The sequence below is a fragment of the Myxocyprinus asiaticus genome, chromosome 27 (assembly GCF_019703515.2).
Source record: "Myxocyprinus asiaticus isolate MX2 ecotype Aquarium Trade chromosome 27, UBuf_Myxa_2, whole genome shotgun sequence".
In the NCBI taxonomy this organism is placed as follows: Eukaryota; Metazoa; Chordata; class Actinopteri; order Cypriniformes; family Catostomidae; genus Myxocyprinus; species Myxocyprinus asiaticus.
Window position 1 is genome coordinate 9115030 of NC_059370.1, and position 21576 is coordinate 9136605.

The 21576-nt window shown below is 40.3% G+C and overlaps 2 protein-coding genes across 4 annotated transcripts in view; one reads left to right on the forward strand and one right to left on the reverse strand.

Moving 5' to 3' along the window:
* Positions 1-9570, reverse strand: part of LOC127417592 (TBC1 domain family member 2A-like) — a 65065-nt gene extending 55495 nt beyond the window's left edge. Inside the window, exons 1-7 of the mRNA XM_051657622.1 lie at positions 8773-9570; positions 8252-8376; positions 7797-7881; positions 7252-7392; positions 5567-5699; positions 5023-5465; positions 3053-3200 (exon numbers count right to left, since the gene is read on the reverse strand). Of these exons, the coding sequence (XP_051513582.1) occupies positions 3053-3200; positions 5023-5457 (583 nt within the window). The 5' untranslated portion in view covers positions 5458-5465; positions 5567-5699; positions 7252-7392; ... (1 more) ...; positions 8252-8376; positions 8773-9570. The remainder of the gene's footprint in view (positions 1-3052; positions 3201-5022; positions 5466-5566; positions 5700-7251; positions 7393-7796; positions 7882-8251; positions 8377-8772) is intronic.
* LOC127417598 (choline transporter-like protein 1) overlaps positions 1-21576 on the forward strand; it is a 173561-nt gene that overhangs the window by 145067 nt on the left and 6918 nt on the right. The window lies entirely within an intron of this gene.

Sequence of the window (21576 nt, forward strand, 5' to 3'; positions counted from 1 at the left end):
CCCGAAGCTCCCATCCAGGGCCTGTAGGTTTACGTCGTCTCTAACAACTAAGGCCTACGGTGCTGCTGGACAAGCTGCCTCCGCCCTGCACGCCATGTCTCTCCTGCAGGTACACCAAGCCAAGGCGCTAAAAGAGCTGCACGAGGGTAGTTCTGACCCGGGATTGATGCAGGAACTGCGCTCGGCAACCGACCTCGCTCTCCGGGCGACGAAGATCACGGCACAGTCTCTCGGGAAGGCAATGTCCACCCTGGTGGTCCAGGAGTGCCACCTTTGGCTCAACCTGGTCGAGATGAGAGAGGCTGACAAGGCGCAGTTCCTTGACGTCCCCATCTCCCAGGTTGGCCTGTTCGGAGACACTGTCGAGGACTTTGCCCAGCAGTTCTCGGCGGTGAAGCAGCAGACAGAGGCAATTCAACACATCCTGCCCCGGCGTGGCTCAAGACCCCGCACCCCATCTGCTCGTCATCAAGGCCGTCCTCCTGCAGCAACAACACCGGCCCAGCCGCAGACCGCCCCCGCGGCCCAGCCCCGGCATGGAGCCCACCGCAGGAAGCAGATGCCGCCCGTCTCACGGCCGGCCGCCAAGAACCCGAGGAAGGCTTCGAAGCGCCCCTGAGACGGGCGACCCAGGGACGAGGAGACCCGCTAATCTGGAGGTGGTTGACAGACCACTCCATCCCCCGGTGGAGGGGCGGGAGGAGAATCTTTTGTTTCATTTTATTTTGCCACATGCCCAAGAGGCTGCGGTACCCAAAAGTTCAACAAAAGAGCAGTTTTCTTGTTCCCTGGGTCACATATCTGGTGCGCACGGTCGTCGTCACGACCGCCATCCACAGTCCCATTTCGGCAGGTTCGGCACTCCAGCGGCGGGCCCCTCGCCCCTGCGCGCCCAGCTGCGGCATGAACACGCCCACACCGGGTTGGTTCCGATGGACTGCGGGGACGATATTCCTCCTCCCCCCTCCCCGGCCAATCTTATGGTGGGTATCAGGTGCCAGGTAAGTGCTTTGATGTCCCTGGACTCAGCACGGCCACGGGGCTCGAGCCCCCTCGACGTGGCACCTCAGGCTCCGCCCTGCTGCGGGGCCCCACCCGCCGGTACATCTGACGTGATTGTCCCCTTGGTCCCCCTCACCCGGAGTTTGGACACATGGCTTGCGCTCTCCAACCTGTCACGATGGCTGACCCGGACCGTCCGACTCGGCTACTCGATTCAGTTCGCCAGGCACCTGCCCAGGTTCAGCGGCGTCCGCTTCACTTTGGTCAAGGGCGAGAACGCCGCTACCTTGCGTGCAATGATCGCTACCCTTCTACGGAAGGGTGCGATAGAGCCTGTCCCTCCGGCCGAGATGAAGAAGGGGTTTTACAGCCCCTACTTCATCGTCGCCAGCTCTTGGACTGGCCCACGGCTGCGTTGGCACATCAACTGCCTCGAGTTGTTGGCAGTACTGCTCGCCCTGCGGAGGCTCTGGCCATTGATCCAGGGCAAGCATATGTTGTTCTGGACGGACAACATGGCAATGATAGCATACATCAACCGCCAAGGCGGCCTACGCTCCCGTTACATCCCTCCAGACCATGCCTCTCTTTAGTCCTTCGGGGTCTACGGGGAGCTCCCTTCGAGCCCCTAGAGACAGTTGAGCTTAAGGCACTCTCTTTGAAGACTGCCCTCCTGACTGCGCTCACTTCCATCAAGAGGGCAGGGGACCTGCAGGCGTTCTCTGTCAGCGAAACGTGCCTGGAGTTCGGTCCGGGCTACTCTCACGTGATCCTGAGACCCCGACCGGGCTATGTGCCCAAGGTTCCCATGACCCCATTTATGGATCAGGTGGTGAACCTGCAAGCGCTGCCCTGGGAGGAGGCAGACCAAGCCTTGGCGTTGCTGTGTCCGGTGCGTGCTTTACGCATCTATTTGGATCGCACACAGAGCTTTAGAAGTTCCGAGCAGCTCTTTGTCTGCTTTGGAGGACAGCGGAAAGGGAGCGCTGTCTCCAAACAGAGGATCGCCCACTGGGTCATTGACGCCATCGTGATGGCATATCACACTCAGGACGTGCCGCCCCCTGTGGGGCTATAAGCCCACTCTACTAGAAGTGTGGCAGCCTCCTGGGCCCTGACCAATGGTGCCTCTTTGGCAGACATCTGCAGAGCAGCAGGCTGGGCAACACCCAACACCTTTGCAAGGTTTTATAATCTCTGGGTTGAGCCGGTCTCGTCCCGTGTATTGTCAAGTAAAAGCAGGTAAGTTCTGGGACAGCTGGTCGGGTGTACCGCCTCCGGGTGGGGTGTGGTCTCCGCGGTGTCTTCCCCTTGGGAGTGACACCCCCCCGACGTAGACACTTATGGCCCCCAGCCGGTAAACAAAATTCCACTCTTTTTGGGGAGAAAAAAGAGGAAAAGAGGCCATGGCTGGGCTAGCCTGTCCCTATTTGTTGGGCAAATCGACTAGTTCCCAAAGGACCGTTCGATGCTCATAAGAGCGTTGGGGGAGGTTATGTGACAGCCTGGTGCGCTGGCTACGAGGCACACAGCGGTCTGCCCGTCTCGCACCGCCAGTCCACGTAACACAGTTCAGCTTATTGTGGCGTTTCGTACAGGGACCCCTAGTGTCACTACATCGACACAACGTCGAGTGAGTGACAGATAGGGAACGTCCTGGTTACTTTCGTAACCTCCGTTCCCTGATGGAGGGAACGAGACGTTGTGTCCCTCTTGCCACAATACTGAACAACCCGCTGAAATGGCTGGCACCTTGTCTCGGCTCCTCAGCACAAAACCTGAATGAGTGGTTGCGAGCCAGCTCCTTTTATACCCGTATGTCCGGGGGGAGTGGCATGCAAATTCCACTCACCAATTCCCATTGGCCTTTTTCAAAATCAGAGGTGTTTGGGGCTCCCAAGAGTGACCCCTAGTGTCACTACATCGACACAACGTCTCGTTTCCTCCATCAGGGAACGGAGGTTATGAAAGTAACCAGGACGTTTCATGTTTCCTTCCTTAACATCTTGCCTTAGACTGAGCTGAAGATCTCAAACTCTTGCAGTCTTACCAGTGCTGTTGTTTGCTGATGGTGTGCTGTCTAGTGTTTGGTTTTCTGCTCTTGGCAGGGATTGATGTCCAGCATGCTGCTCCCTGTATAACACCCGTTTCAACTGCAGCTGCTGCAGCCAGTACATCTGGGCATCACGGTTAGCGGCCTGCAAACAAAATTATGTTTTAAAGCATTTTAGTGCAACACATGACACATTTGTTGTCTCGACTGTTATTACAGTAATGCATCATCATTCATACTTCAAGGTGATGTAAGTGACGTAACCAAACTCTGTAAACCAGTAAAAATCCATAAAAGTGCAGGATCTAGTCTTTTCGTTATGGGCATTTTCACAATACTTTATTAAAACCTGACAAACCAACTGCCTTTTCACACTTGACCTAATTTTAGCACTGTTGAATCTCAAGTATTGGGCTCAAGTAACATGAAGTGCAGTCATGTGATAAATGTGCCCATATAAAAATGCCTGACAGTCCTGACCACAGATCGGCTGTCTGATCTTACTGATAACCACAAGATTTTGGAGGCACGGGATCGGGAAAGAGAAAAAGACAGAAAAGGATGTGGAATTTGGCTTTTAAGGCTTTCTGAATCTGTCTCTTGCATGTCTCCCTTTTTTAACTTTGAAGCTTGTTTTTGAAATACAACTGATCTTTAGGGTCATTAATGTCATAAATCATAAAGCAAAGACTTTCTTCTGTTGCTTTCTGTTTCGTTTTTTGAAGTACCATAGCTGTTTTCTGGAAATTCCCAGGCTGTTATCTTAATAGTTCATATTCAAAAGATGATAGATCATTTGGAAGTCACATTGGCTGTGCTTACACATTTAGCATTTGTTTAAACTCTTAGTGTGGGAAAAGAGTGAACATTATATTACACATTAAGGAGGGAACATGGGGTCAGAGGTTATTAAGAGGAAGTGTAGGTTGATGACATCGCAACCCAGAGCACATTGTTTAATCCTGATGTCTCTTTTTCATGTGTTGTTTCTCAATTTAAATTAAAGTAATAATGCAAATTTGTATGGTGTATAATATCCAGAAGTGTCATTCCCATGCAAACTGGTGCACATACCACATCAGATTTTCTGTACACTCACAAAAGTCATAAACTGCAATTGTTACCTCATCTATTTCTATTTGATTCAACCCATAAACAAGACTTTTGTTATTGTAACCTAATTTGTCAGGTAGATTTAGTCAGATTATATAACATTTTGACTGAAATAAAACCACTACATTTTTTACCTTTTTTTTTTTTTACATTGCACATTGAAAAAATAAAATGTTAACCTAAAAATGTGCTTCATGAGGTAACATCTATCAACTGGATTGATTCAAGTCGAAAATATTATTTAAGATGTTTTAATAAACCTGAAAAAAGCAGGTTACACAAACAAAACTCTCAGCTCTGTAGCTCCATATCAATCTCCACTTTCACTTCCACATTGTTCTTATTTTGTTTTTAGTGATTCTCATTCTTCGTGCATATCGCCACCTACTGGGAGGAGAATTTATAGTAAAAAAGACTTAAATATTGATCTGTTACTCACCAACACCAATCATATTGCTTCTGAAGACATGGATTTAACCACTGGAGTTGTAAGGATTACTTTTATGCTGCCTTTATGTGCATTTTTGAGCTTCAAAGTTTTGGACCATGTTCACTTTAATTGTATGGACCTATAGAGCTGAGATATTCTTCTGAAAACCTTCATTGTGTTCAGCAGAAGAAAGAAAATCATACACATCTGAGATGGCATGAGGGTGAGTAAATGATGAGAGAATGTTTTATTTTTGGGTGAACTATCCCTTTAAGTCAGGTAAAAATAGTTCCTTAGGGTAATATTTTCAAGTTACCATTTCTTACAGTGTAGTTCTCATTCATTTTGAACCAACACACACTCTCCATTCCTGCTGCAGGCAATCTCTGCCATCTAGTTTTCTGAAATCATGTAATAGCATTACCTTGAGAATGACAGTGCGCTCTGGTGTTATAATATGGAAGGTCCCCTCCTCTCCCTGCAGTGGGTAACTGAACGTGGCCCGAGACAGATCTACCTTACCCAGTGGATTGATATCCTGTGCCATGCGGTAGTAAAACAGCTGACAGCTCTTCTCCTCGTAAGTGAACCAGCGGGACTTCCAGGCTTTGAGAGGTCCTCCCTGCTTGCTGAGGTAGCCACACAGTTTAGTGTTGGAGGGAGCAGGGGAAAATTTGGGGGTGTTGGTGGTGCCATCTAGCTGAGCAGTGTCCACCTTAATTTGAACCCCATCTGACTGGACCGAAGTCTTCTCTTGGGTCTCCTCAGAGCACACACACACATCTGCAGGAGATATGTGTATGTCTGGTGGAGGTAAAGGAGGAGATGAACGAGTGTCGTGGCTTCCCTCGTTCTCCATTTGGTTTTCTAAACAAAAGAAAATATACTCTTATCATCATTTTGGAGAAGTTATGACTGGATTCAGTGTGCACAGAACATGTAAGACACTGTAAAAATTGGTACAGTACCTTCAGCAGTAGTGGAAATGGACAAGATTCACTGGGGGGACCGAAGTTAGGGAGTCAGGGGTCATTTTAATTTTTTATTTTTATTTTTTGTGCATAATTCTGGGGCACTTTCAAACTTTCGGATGTCCAGAAACTATTAAAATAGAAATACATCTAAAATTAATAACTACATTCATATTTTAAGGAAGCTTACTGAAAGAGACACATTCCCATTGGCTCCATGTATTTCCAGCCCTTATCTTAACCATCTGTGGGTCATTTTGCTTCATTTTAATATAAATTGTGTTATTGTTTTATTTTGTTATCACTGTACAATACAGTTCTATTCATTAACATTAGTAAATGCATTCCTATATATTTACTGTGCATTTTCACATTGAGAATAAATGTATTTATGCAAAAGCTGAAAAATGTTGCTTTCAGAGGCTTTATATGGAGTTAGGATGAAAATAAAGTGCATTTCGAACTGTTCTGAGACAAAGGGAAAACAGACAGCACACTGAAAGTTAAGTCACTCACTAAATAGGGAGCAAGGGAGCATCCTATAGCTCTCTCTGCAAGTGCATTCACTCATAAAATCCGTTTCAGTTTCAGGCTGCAGATGATGTTTGAATCACTCAACATGTTTGGCAGACACAGGACAATGATAATCAGTACATAGATTCAGAATTTTATAATGCAAAATTTTATTTTAACATGATTGGCAGTGATTTGATGATGCTGGCCATCACTTTGAATCAGAATAATTAACTCAGCTTTACAGAAAATCAGCTGTAATGTCTATAATTTCCCAAAAAACGTGAATAACCAAAACTCCTGGACACATAATAAACTATTTGACTTTCTATAGCTTGATATTATTTACAATTTCACAACTTAGTCCCGCTGTCCACATATGTGGACATCAATTTTTAGGAAAACTATTTGCTCTAGAATTTATTTATTTATTTTGCTTGTTTATTAGGTACTACTAGTTACAAATAAAAAAGGAAATGGAAAATGCACACAGCATTCACACAGGGGTCTCAGGGGGATAAGACTTTATTTCTACTTAATCTAACTCTAAAAAAACTGCATTTTGTTGGCCTAATTAAGTCAGGTTAATTAAGGCAAAAAAAATTTTTTAAATTAAACCAGTTTATTTATATCTTACCACACGAAGCACATTTTTTAGGTTACCTGATAAAACATTTTTTAAATGTGTCATGGTTTGACATTCATTCTTCATCAGATCACTTCAACATTAAATTGACTCTTGAATCTGATAATTCACTCTTTAAAAAACTATTCTCACTATGTCTTACTTTCATCTCTGTTATATCCAGCACTTTTATAAGCAATTTTGAAACGTTTGTTATATCATTGTGGCACCTCACATGCATCATTTCTCCTTAGAATGAATTGCTGCTTATGCTGTTGTATTCCTTGTTGGAATAGAAATAGATGGATAAAAGCTTTGCATGTTGTACATTAAAAAATGTTCAAAATGCAAATGTTAATTTATTCATACATTTTCGTCTAAGTCTTTTGTTTACAGAAAAAATTGTGATTAGTCACTCTCTTCGCCTTTCTAGGTTACATAAATAAAAAGCAGTAACACATTGAGTGATGCAGTCTACATCAAATTGCATTATATACACTTCGCTTCTGAGGATATGAACTTAACCTGGAGTCTTATGGATTACCTTTATGCTGCCTTTATGTGCTTTTTTGAGCTTCAAAGTTTTGGTAACCATCCACTTGCATTGTATGAACCTACAGTGCTGAGATATTCTTCTAAAAATCTTAATTTGTGTGTGGCTGAAGAAAGAAACATCTGGGATTGCCTGAGGGTGAGTAAATGATTCATGAGATAATGGTTCCTTTTTGGGTGAACTATCCCTTAAACCTCATATAAGTTTACATAAAGAAATTCACACACACACACACACACACACACACACAAAGAAAAGAAAAAAAGAAACTCATGAAATTGAAATATCACATATATTTTAATGTGAATAGCAGCTACATAACAGTAATGATCTGTTAAGTATTACATCATAATATGTTGTTAATGACAGCTATTAATAAAAATGCACCCAACTTGTCATATAATAAGTAAAGCCTTCTTTGTATTGTCAGTCATTCTTGTTAAAGCAGTAGCAAGACTCACGCATTGTTCGCACTGTCAGTAGTGACAAAGAAAACAAATTGTTTATACAAACATGTACTGATTTTAATCGCATACCTTATGTCTTTAAAAACTGCTCAAATATTCTTCACTCCATGTGTTCAGGGCGCGCCTCCAGGACAACTGCAGATCTAAACAACATCTGAGACCGAAACACTTCCTTGATCAGTGACTCATATTTCTCACAGTGCTTCCAAACATTAAGAAAACCAGGAAAATAAATAAATATGCAATCACGGGTAAGGCTGCGGTACGTCTTCAGGGAGGTGTGCCAGAGAATTGCATTGCCTTCCCCTTTCATGACATCAAGAATAATACAAACTAACAAGTACATACTGTACACACAGCAAAACATATCTTAAGAATTTTCAGGAACGTGTTGAATATTTAATTTGTTCATATTCAAGGCTGCTTTAATCGTATATCTTTATATACAACAATAAATACACGCTGAATACCTTGTCGCGATTAATAAAACATGTAATTTTCCTCCCGGACGGTAGAGGCCGTACCTGTTCATGTGAGACACAGTGCAGCTTGTTGTTCTCTTAATGTCAGAGTTCAGGCTGATGTACTGTCAACAACGTGAGTGTGTTGTGAATGTGCATGCAGCAAATTAACCATGTCCTAATTTAAACTGAGATAAAAGCAAACAACAATGTAAGTATTACTGATCGCTTTCTGTTCAAAGAAGAAAAACATTTGCATGTTCGACCTACGTGTTATTGACATCCACTGTCTTGATTATGTGCCATAATAAAGAAAGAAAATGTAATGAAAGTCAAAGTTTGTTTTCTATGTTGTTATTCTGTTAATTACTGTCATATTTGGAAATAGTTATTTACTGAATGGGGGATATATATATATATATATATATATATATATTTTATAGCAGCCATATCACCCTGTGGCTCAAGACCGGTTGCCCACTGAAGCATAGCAGGGTTAGCCTGGCCAGTACCTGGATGGGAGACCTCTTGGGGTAAAACTAAGGTTGCTGCAGGAAGAGGTGTTAATGAGGGGCCATGCTTACCCTGCAGTCTGTGTGGGTCCTAATGCCCCAGTTTAGTGATGGGGACACTATACTTTAACAAGGCACCATCCTTCGGATGAGATGTTAAACCGAGGTCCTGACTCTCTGTGGTCATTAAAAATCCAAGGGCACTTCTCGTAAAGAGTAGGGGTATAACCCTGGTGTCTTTGCCAAATTCCCCCCATTGGCCCTTCTCAATCAAACTGAAAACCTAAAATAATGCAAAGAAAACAAGCTCATATTCATTTTAAACAACACAATACTAATGTTTTATCTTAGGAAGAGGTCAGAAATCAATATTTGGTGGAATAACCCTGATTTTCACCAGTCTTTCACATTGCTGTTGGGTGACTTTATGCCAATCCTGGCACAAAAATTCAAACAGCTCGGCTTTGTTTGATGGGTTGTTGCCATCCATCTTCCCCTTGATCACATTCCAGAGGTTTTCAATGGGGTTCAGGTTTTGATCCAGTAGTCCTCCATCCACACCTTGATTGACCTGACTGTGTGGCATGGAGCATTTCCTGCTGGTAAAACCAATCCTCAGAGTTGGGGAACACTGTCAGAGCAGAAGGAAGCAAGTTTTCTTCCAGGATAACCTTGATCCTCCACCAAATTTCACAGTGGGTGTGAGACACTGTGGCTTGTAGGCCTCTCCAGGTCTCCGTCTAACCATTCCACGACCAGGTGGAGGATCGGTGATGATCTGGGGGTGCTTCAGCTGGGCTGGAATGAGGCAGATTCGTCTTTGTGAAGGACGCATTAATCAAGCCACGAACAAGGTTATCCTGGAAGAAAACTTGCTTCCTTCTGCTCTGACAATGTTCCCCAATTCTGAGGATTGTTTATTTCCAGCAGAACAATGCAATTAGTTAGTTAAAAATATATATATATATATATATCACAGCCCTAATTTTTTCACTATAAGTCTTGACATCAGCAGTCTCCTTAGCAATCATATTTTCAAGACCAATTTCACTGCCTAGCACCATCTAGCACTCTGTGCATGTGTCAAGCTAAAATTTATAGTGAAAAAGGAGTTACATTTTAGTCTGTTTTCATCCTAAATCAATTGGATTGCTTCTGGATTACTTTTATGCTTCATTTATGTGCTTTTTTAGCTTCAAAGTTCTGGTCACCATTCACTTGCATTGTATGGACCTACAGAGCTGAAATATTCTTCTAAAAATCTTTGTTTGTGTTCTGCAGAAGAAAGAAAGTCATACACATCTGGGATGGCATGAGGGTGAGAAAATGATGAGAGAATTTTTGGGTGAACTATCTCTTTAACAATCAAACGTTTAAAATAATACTGTGTATGCATGACTTGAAAACAAAAGAAAAGTTTTAACAGGAAAAACTCTTCATTTAATATGAATATTATGTAAAGATTTAATGAAACTGAGTTGAATTGTCATTTTGCTGTGGTGTTTGTTTCAGTCTCAAATTTAAAGATGCTTTCGAGTGCATGAGGAAGCTGAGGATCAACCTAAACCTCATCTATGACCACAACACCACTGTGAGTGACCTCACTCTTATGTCATTTCCTTTCTTACAGTGCTCTCAAAAAACACTGTTCTACACTACATCCCCTGCATTTCCTACATAAATACAACAGAACTGCTGCCCACCCTCTCTCCCATAATCCCTTTCACAGGTGTTTCTCGAAAACGTTGAAGTGTTCCTGAAACAGATCGATTCCATCAACCACATCAGCATATTCCTCACCGAACTCAAGTATTTTACATAGCGGTTACTTTATTGTGTCATTTCGCACAGTTGTGTTGACCAATCAGCATCCAGGAGGGAACTATTCATTTTATAACTGTCAATACATTTTTATATTTCGTCATTCTTAGAGAGGAAAACACCACCAAAACAATGTACCCGTGTCCTTCAAGCTTGGTCTCCACTTCGGCTCCAAGTAAATCAGGAAAGAAGGTGGACATCATCTGTGATGCTTTGAGATCCTCAGTGGAGACACTCGATGCACAGAAGTTAGTTCTCTGTCATAAATGTTACACACATTTCATGGTAAATAAAATGCAGGAAGTGTAGTATAGTTCTGTTTTCTCCCACTTCCCTCTTAGATGACAAATGAGATCCGATTACATTTCACAATTTATGTACACCAAGCCCTGTTCTTCCTTCACTCAGATGATGATCTATACACAGATATTGTTTATGTATTCTGACGACGCATGTGAGAAAACTACACCAGAAATGGAAATCACTCTACAGAAAGTCCATGAATTACGAGGTGAGCTACAGTTGCCAGAATCCATTAAATGCATTACAGTATGTGTTTGTAACATCTGTGGGATGTTGTGATGTTGTGTTTAGTGAACCCTCCCAGTGCCACCAACGGCGTGAGTGCAGAGGAGGCCCTGACGTGTCTTTTGTTCCTCGTCAATGTCAACGAGCTGTAGGAGCACTCCCTCGGCACTTATGATTTTGATCTCGTACTCATGGTGGCCGAGAAATCTCAGAAGGTCAGTTGAAAGATTAGAACGCTGATGTGTCTCTGTTTCAGTGTTGGGGAGTAACTAACCAAAAGTAGTGATGTTACTTATTTAAAGGAATATTCTGGGTTCAATACAAGTTGAGCTCTATCAACAGCATTTGTGGCATAATGTTGATTACCTCAAAAATTACTTTCGACTTGTCCTTCCTTTTAAAACAAAAAAAGCAAAAATCTGGGTTACAGTGAGGCACTTACAATGGAAGTGAATGGGGGCCAATCAGTAAACGTTAAAATACTCACTGTTTCAGAAGTATAGCCACAAGACATAAACAGTATGCATGATAACATGATTTTAATGTGATAAAATCACTTACTAACTTATCTGTGTAAAGTTATAGACAATTTTACTTTGATGCCATGACGACGTAATGCTGTAAATCATTTTTCGATTTAAAAACTTAACAGCTCAAATAATAAACAAGTTTTAACAGAAGAATTATCATGAGTGGTTTTATTAAATTAAAGTCTTCACATTCCTGCTTTAAACCCCATAAAAATTTTACTTCCATTGTAACTGCCTCACTGGAACCTCGATTTCTTCTTTTTTGAAAGAAAAGGAGGGACGAGTCAACATTTTTTTGTGTGTTTATCAACATTATAGCACAAATGCTGTTGATTGAGCCTAACTTGGAATATTCCTTTAACATAATGAATTATTAACTAAAATCGAACAATTGTATTTTCATAAATTAACAGCAACCTAGATTAATAAATGCTGTTAATATATCTGTGCTGTTTATATTATTCATTGTTAGTTCATGATAACTAATGCATTAACTAATGTTAACATATAAAACCTTTTTGTAAAGTGTAACCAAATTATTTGCAGCTTGTAGCTAAGTTGCTTCTCCAACATTGCTTTTGGTTCATATCACTTATAATTGTAAGCCAACATCACAGTTGTCTTCACAAACATGTAGGACCCTAAATAGTACTTGCCCTTTCTGAACATGTTGAAAACCGTGGAGCCAAACTGTCAGCGCTACACCATCGACAGACTCCTGAAGAGATACAGGAAAACCTTACATCACCTCAGCAAGTGTGGTAAGAGCCTTGTAAGACATCCCTCAAGTGAGTCCATCAGAAAATACTCTGTCTCTCCCTTCAAACCATTTGTCTCACTGTTTAATTATCTTGTTCTGACTCATGTATTCCAGGTGAAGAACACTTCACAGAGTTGTTAAGCTTGGTGAAGGATCAGAGACTGTACAGTGATGCTCTTGAGCTGTTCCCTTCAGACAGTCAACAGTACAAGGTATGTTTTTTAAAGGGGCCATATTCTACAGTTTTGTATCATGGATAAGATTTTACCCTGAAGTCCACTTATAAAGTTAGTCAAGGTGTCTTGCACTTAAAACATTGTAATTTTGTTTGACATGACTGTTTTTTTCCAAAGAATAGACTGTTTTTGCTACTGTAGATTTTTAGAAGAATATTTCAGCTCTATATTTCATAAAGGCAGCATAAAAGTAATCCCTAAGACTCCAGTGGTTTAATCCATATCTTCTGAAGTAATATGATAGGTGTGGGTGAGAAACAGATCAATATTTAAGTCCTTTTTTACTATAAATCTACACCTTTGACCATCCCTGACCAATAAGTGGCTGAATTTGAAGTATTTCATGTCCAGAAGGTGGAAGTGAAAGGGAAAGTGTAGATTTGCAGTGAACAAGGACTTAAATATTGATCTGTTTTTCACCCACAGCTATCATATCACCTCTGGAGACATGGATTAAAACACTGTCATATGGACAGTGTCATATGGATTATTTTTACACTTCATTTATGTGCTTTTTGGACCTTCAAAGTTCTGGTCACTTGCATTGTATGGAAATATTCTTCTAAAAATCTTTATTTGTGTTCTGCAGAGGAAAACCTTAATCATCTGGGATGGTATGAGCCTTACTCATCTGTCTCTGAAACTTGTCATGATATAATACTGTCCCCTGACCACTGAGTGTGGCCTATGCGGAGCATCGTTGAGCAGCAGCAGGCAGAGCAGGCGGGACTGTTGCTATGGAGATGTGGAGAGACCGCTTGTGCCTTCCAAGCCTTCGCCAGCTGTACAAGCTGGAGGCACAACAGCTTGCACTGCTTGCTCGAGACCTGGCAGGTAAAGAGTGTTTGTGGGCATACATTAATCCACATTTTGAAAAGTCCAATCAAAAATTTACAAGTACCTATAATACACTAAAACACTAAAGCATGTGTAAATCTAGTTGTACTGATAAAGTATAACTGAACAACTCAAAATATAGGCTCTTTACTTTTTCTTACCAACGTTTCAGCAATCATCCCGTTTCAAGGTATATCATTATACCTTGAAAAAGGCTTGAAAAGCAATTTTGTATTTTCTGAAAAAACTGCTTTTTCAAAGTCCTGCTAGCCCATTTGTCCAATTTGAACAGAATTTGGTATTCATCATCTACAGGACCTGCTGAAAAAAATGATTATCAAAACAATTTCAATATGTCAAACATTTTAGAAGATATAAGCAAATTCATTTTTTCAGTGGTATGCAGTTTGATTAAATTGACCAATAACGCAAAGGCCAAACATTACAAAAACTGGTATACATGGACAACAGGATATTTTTTGGATGCAAAAACTAAACTAAAGCACGGTTATGACTCTGTAGCTTTTTTATTGACAAAGTGCAAATTAAATATGCATCTTCTTTGGTTCAAGTGATAACGTATCCTTAAAACAATCAATTCGACAAATCAACAAAAATGGCTGCCAGCTGCCAATACATTTTCTAATAACTTGCATTGTAAATGGCGGATCGTTATGAGATTTGCCGTCCACTTACAGGTTGCCATAATTAGGCTGTATACAATTTCACAAATTTTGTGAGAATCAGCCACAAGGTGGCACTATAATAAGCTAATTTGCATTTTTGCTAATGACTTTGGACCTGGATAGGCTAAAATAAAAAAAATTCCGTTTCCCCTGAATCCTCCAGAACCCCCAAATCAATACGTCATTTGGATTTCGATTTCCGCAAGAAAATGTATCTACTGCTTTTGATTTTTTTAGAAAAACCTACTTTTCAGACTTGTCCTTGCCCGTTTGTCTGTTTCGCACAAAATTTGGTATACATCATTTACACACCCTCCTGACATAAAGTTATTAAAAGAATTTTGATTCATTAACTCTTTCAGATGATTTAAGCTCATATGCTTTGGGTGTGGCCCATTATGACTAATTGGCCAGTATCTTGTGAGTGCAATATTCAAACTTAACAAAACTAAGTACACATCAGTGGTGAATTCTCAGTGCCAGCAAAGCCTTCTCTGCTGGCCTAACATGCCAAATATATAAATATTTTTCATCCTTTCATTCTCAGTCACCTTTTTGCCTATGTATTTTTAATCGCTTTCCACTCTTAATTAATCTACAAACAAATAGAGAAAAATTAAAAGTTTATCCAGTCAGAATTTATTCCTTGATGCTTACAAGCAAAGTGTGACAGCTGTTTCACAAATCGCATGCCAGAACTCAGCATGTGAGTCTGAGCTCCACCCCCTCAGCCCTTCAGAATTTCTTCAGAATCCTTCAACAGTGCAAATGGATGAGCGACTAAAGTCAGATTGTCAGATTCATCAGCCAATCAGATTAATTTATTTGTTCTTGGTGGGCAGTGGTGGGCCATGCATTTTAAGTCTAGGCCTTCAGTGTGATTCATGCCATTAAGAAAACACAGTTTCACAATTAATAAGACACCCTATGCCTTTGGGCATCATATATTATGTTGCAGCTAACTAGTAATACCAACTGATATTTTAAAAACACATCCACGCACAAAAGCCAGAACTTGAAATGACACTTAATGGTCAAGCAAGCCTAATTTTAACTGCAGCATGACTGTTTTGTGAAATGAACGTCTCCCGAACAGACATTCAAAAATCATAATTTTTCATATGAATCTACCAAGGAGGTCTATAATACCTGGAAAAATCTATCTAATAATATTTGTGATTTAAATGTTGCTTGCAATAAATTTCGTTACATCAGGGTACACGGTAATGCTGCGTTCCATTCAAGTTGGATGTGGGATATTCCTATTGATATCTCCTTAAATGCATTCCATTCCCCAATATTTGAAACTGCAACGCTCCCGTTAGCTTAGCAGGGGTTTGACTCTCATTAGAGATGTCTCCTAGCAACCCAACTGATAAACAATGCTGCAGCGCTAGCATTTGTGCTTCAGGTGTACAATTATCTAAAGAGATTATAATGTTTTATACACCTGTTTTTGCAGGCATTTGTTAAACATGCTTTAATATCATGTAATGTGGAAACAAACTCATTTATCGATATTACTTAATAAAGTGAATGTTTATCTCTTACTTTGTATATCTCCCTAAGTGTCGACATGTTTGTGTGACATCATGCCCCTGTGTCTCGGTGAAATCGGAGTTGAGAATTTCTGCACGAGCCTACAAGTTGTAATTCTGACTTCAAGATGCATTCCATTGCACTTTTCCAAGTAGGAAGTTGTAAAATCCGACTTTCCGAGTTGAATGGAACACAGCACTACTTTTCAAAACTTGATCTGACACTGAATGCTCCAGCAGCCTAATTTACACTTAGAAAACTCCTGATGTTGCTATAACAATGCAAAAAGCACTTACCAATTTACTTGAAGTGAAAATCAGTGTTTAATAAATTAAGCAATCACACAGTCATATAGAACATCCCGTTTTTAAATCCATAAGGATCTCTTTCTCAACAGCAATTGATCTTGATTGAGCTTGATCTTACGCTTTCGCTCTTGAATTACATGCATCATTTAAAGCGTGATTGCGTCACTCAATCGTACACCTGAAGCACAAATGCTAGCGCTGCAGCATTGTTTATCAGTTGGGTTGCTAGGAGACATCTCTAATGAGAGTCAAACCCCTGCTAAGCTAACGGGAGCGTTGCATTTCCAAATATCGGGCAATGGAATGCATTTATGGTTGGAGATATCAAGTAGGAATATCCCTCATCCAACTTGAATGGAACGCAACAGAACCGTGTACCCTGACGAAACGAAATTTATTGCAAGTAACATTTAAATCGCAAATATTGTTAGATTTTTGCAGGTATTATTGACCTCCTTGGTAGATTCATATGAAAAATTATATTTTTTGAATGTCTGTTCGGGAGACATTCATTTCACAAAACAGTCATACTGCAGTTAAAATTAGTCTTGCTTGAGCATTAAGTGTTGTTTCAAGTTCTGGATTTCATGCGTGGACGTGTTTTTAAAACACAATAGTGTTAAAAGGTGACAATAGTTGCTCTTTGGAACTATCGGTTATCGGCAAAATCAATGCCGATAGTTCTTTTTTTTTGGTACTAGAAAATCACTTGCCATTATATCAAACACTGCTAAAAGCTATTTGGTTTGTTAAATGAAGCTTAACATTGTCTTTGTGTTTGTTTTTGAGTTGAGCCACAGTATGCAATAGACTGGCATGTGTTCAGGTCAATATTAGGTCAAAAATGGCAAAAAAGAAACAGCTTTCTTTAGAAACTTGTTAGTCAATCATTGTTTTGAGGAATGAAGGCTATACAATGCTTGAAATTGCCAAAAAAAATGGATATTCATACAAAGGTGTTCACTAAAGTCTTCAAAGGCAAAGGTCAACTGGCTCTAACAAGGACAGAATGAGAGTTGAAGGCCAGATATACAACTAAACAAGATAAGTACATCAGAGTCTCTAGTTTGAGAAATAGACGCCTCACATGTCCTCAGCTGACAGCTTCATTGAATTCTACCCGCTCAACACCAGTTTCATGTACCACAGTAAAGAGAAGACTCGGGTGCAGGCCTTATGGGAAGAATTGCAAAGAAAAAGCCACTTTTGAAACAGAAAAACAAAAAGAAAAGGTTAGAGTGGGCAAAGAAACACAGACATTGGACAACAGATAATTGGAAAAGAGTGTTATGGATCTTAACCCCACTGAGCTTTTGTGGGATCAGCTGGACTGTAAGGTGTGTGAGAAGTGCCCGACAAGACAGTCACATCTATGACAAGTGCTACAGGAAGTGTGGGGTGAAATGTCACCTGAGTATCTGGACAAACTGACAGCTAGAATGTCAAGGATCTGTAAAGCTGTCATTGCTGCATGTGGAGGATTTTTTGATGAGAAATCTTTGAAGTAGTTCTGAACTTTTTTTTTTTCTCCAAATTGTAATAGTAATTTTTCACGTTATTAATGTCCTGACTATACATTGTGATCAGTTGAATGCCACTTTGGTGAATAAAAGTACCAATTTCTTTCCATAGGAATTTGTACATTATTCCAAACTTTTGGCTGCCAGTGTATATATACAAAACCCTTCATCAGATGAATATAGGCAATAAAAATCTTAATTAGGTCTATACTGAATTATAGAGCATTGCAACAGAATCAAGTCTCCATCATTTCAAAATAAAAGTCAAGAAATAAGTAAGTATATTTTAGGCTTGTGCATAATCCCACATTATTTAATTCAATTTGGACTCTTGTAGCCTCTATGTCTGTGCCTGTCTTAGCAAGAAAAGAATAAAAATAAAATGTCACATTGTAAGAATCGATTTTAAAAACTATCGGCCGATTAATCGGTTATCGGCCATTTTCACCACCTTAGATATCGGTATCAGCAAAATTCACTATCGGTTGACCTCTAATGACAAAGTCGATAACATTTTTATGTCATAGTTGGTAACCAATATGGTGGTCAGTATTATAAATCCACATTTTTTGTCACGTTTTTTTAACAGCATTCACACTAAAGTTCATAAATAGAATTGTACAGTAACAGTGAAATTAAAAATAAAAACATTTATGTACAGTCAATAAAGGATCAATATTAAAGGATCAATAATTGTTGTTTAGTACTTTTGGAACCTAGAAAATAGTGTAAACTGTTTGAAATGGTAAAAAAGAAAACTGTGTTTATTTGCTTCCAGTATCATTTTAATCGTACTGTTGGCAATCATTTAAAAAAAATACTAATATTGGCCTATACCAATATCTTGGTCACTAGTGTTGGGTTATTCAAATTACTCTAATCCACTACTAATTACTCCTGTGAAATTGTAATAAGATTACTGATTACTTATTATGGAAAGTAATCACATTACTAATTACTTTTAAGTTATTTTCTAAAACACTTTCTGCTCAAAGAATTCAATATAACATTTTATATTTCCTTATTTGTTGTTGCACATAAGTCACACACACTAATTACTTATTAGTTACTGTTCAGCTGTCACAGAAACGCAAACAGATGTACATATGAACATAATAAATTAACTCTACATAAATTATAAAAATTCTGTTAATTTGTAACCCATTAATGTATCCGATTACAAGAATTTAAAATGTAATGCACACTACTTTTTTTTTTTTTTTACTAAAAATTAATTAAATTACTGTAACTTTGTAATAGTATTTTATCCAACACTGGTTGTCACCTATATATTGTGCGTCTCCCACCAAATTCCATCTCGCTATCTGATTTTATAGTTTCGACTCTTTAAAGGTTGACAGCAGTGTTCAGGGTTGGGGAGTAACGGAATACATGTAATGGGATTACGTATTTAAAATACAAAATATAAGTAACTGTATTCCACTACAGTGACAATTTAAATAATTGGTAATCAGAATACAGTTACATTCAAAAAGTATTTTGATTACTGAAGAGATTACTTTGCATTTTATTGTCATTTGTTTCATTTAATATTTCGTCCTATCAGATGGAAAACATTTATACATATAAATGATGTGATCCAAAGTGCATTTGAACAGCGGTGAAACACTTTCTTACGATGTGTTACATTCATACGAGCAGACAGAGAAGTAAGTTTGAAGTAAGTTTGGAGCACAAGAAATAGAAATAAACCTTGTGTAAATTGTCAGCTTTACGCTAAGCTAAAATGCTATTTCTATCCATTTTACATGCACATGTTACCAGCACGATCATATTTATCAAGAAAATTCACGTTGGATCATTATTTCTTTTTTCTAGTAAGACCTTTGTTATTAGGGCAAAAATCATATTCATGATAATAATTTTTGTATTGTTTTCTTGTAAAAATATCTAAAAATCCTTTAAATCAATAAATCAATTTGATTTATCTTGTTTTAGAAACAACACTTCGTAAGATATTTAGTTTTTACAGAGAATGTATTTTTAACATGTGTATTTTGTCTTACTGTACTGGCAGAGTTTTTATAGTCAAAACAAGTGAAAAAATCTACCAGTGCTGAAGAAGTAATCCAAAATATTTAGAATACGTTACTGACCTTGAGTAATCTAATGAAATACATTACAAATTACATTTTACAGCATGTATTCTGTGTTATTGATAAATCAGTTATGGTTATTAAGCTGTATCTTATAGCTACAAAGTGTGATACATGGTGATTATTGTTGTCCTATGACACTGCAGAGGAGGTTCACAGTCTGCTGAAGGCTCTGGTGCTCTTCCAGTTTGATGGTCAGGCCAGTAGCCTGCAGAGAGACTACAGTGATCTCCTACAGCTCATGGAGACAGCCATCCTAGAGATCTGGAGTGACAACCTGCAGCAGGGCCAAACTCCAGTAAGTCACATAAACACACACACACACACACATGCAGAGAGTCATGACTGGCTCTCATTCAGCTGAGAAAATAACATTTTCAACTCATTTCTTGTTGTCCCAAGTTTTACAGTGCTGTGAAAAGTATCTCTTCTATTTTTCATACTAAATTGTTTTAGAGTAAACACAAAATACAGTTGTAATGGGTAAGGAGGCGGGAACCGGCAGAACAGTCAACGTAAACTTTAATGACATAAACTCAACTTAACAACATAAAACACATAGACGCACACACATACACACAGCGGCCGCGTGTCTCTCTCGGACCCTCACGGCCCGGCCACGCCTCCTCCTCGTCACACTCCTCCCCTGCCAGATTCAGGCCAGGGCACCATCCAGACTGGCCTACTCCCATCTCTGGAGGGGAGACGCTGCCCTTCCGGCCGTTCCGCCAGCTGATGGTTCACCCTGCCCCCTGGGAACCTGGGTAGAGATGAGGGGAGGGAGAGGGAAAGGCCGAGCAGGAGGAACACAGAGAGAGAGGAGAGAGAGAGAAAAACTTGCTCGCCGGTCTGCAGACATGCCGTCGCCTGGCCCTCAGCCACTCCTCCGCCCTCTGGCGGACGACAGCTGCTCCTCCCCGTGCAGATGGCAGTGAGTCTTCCAACCCCTGGCGGACAGAACAGCTCCTCCCCTTCCTAGCAGATGGCAGCGGTTCCTCTGACTCCTGGCGGTCGGCAGCAACTCCTCCGTCCCCTGGCGGATGGCAGCGGCGAGGACTCCACGACAGCGCATCCCTCCTCCTTCCCGGGATTCGGCACCAATGTAATGGGTAAGGGATGGGCAAGGAGGAGGCGGGAACCGGCAGAACAGTCAACATAAACTTTTATGACATAAACTCAACTTAAAACAACATAAAACACACAGACGCACACACACACACAGCGGCCGTGTGTGTCTCTCTCTATCTCGAACTGGCATCTCCGGCAGCCCTTTATCTCTCTCTCCCGCTGATTAGGTGACTCAGTGCCGGCAGTGCACCCTCGCAGCCAGGCCACGCCCTCCTCCTCGTCACAGCAGTTTTCAAATATATATATGTTTTATTGAAGCAAAAAAGTTATACAACATGTATATCACTCATGTGAAAAACTAACTGCCCCCTTAAACTTAATAGCTGGTTGTGCCACCAGCAGCAACAACTGCAACCAAACGCATCCAAAAACTGGTGATCAGACTTTCACAACACTGTGGTGGACTTTTGGCCCACTCTTCTTTGCAGAACTGCTTTAGTTTCAAGCATGAACTACCCGTTTAAGGTCCTGCCACAGCATCTCAATCGGGTTCAAGTCAGGACTTTGACTAGACCACTCCAAAACTTTAATTTTGCTATCACTAATGATCAACTGTTGATGATGATGATATAGTGTTGATGAAATATGACAATGTTTACTTTTAATTGTTTATACAGGGCTCCAGACTGTGATTAAAATGGTCGCAAATGCGACCAAAAATAATTGATTGCGACAATAATTTAAAATCTAGTCGCTGTTGGCGACAGTCGGGTTGTGTGCGTTCATATGCGGTTTCGTCAGATAGCTTGTGAGTTATTGAATACATCTTTAGAGCGAGCACCAGTGTGTATCGAGCCACTTTTCACCCGTTTTGTTTCTGACGAGCTTGCTGCATAGCACGCAACAACAAACCCATGCGAGAGAGT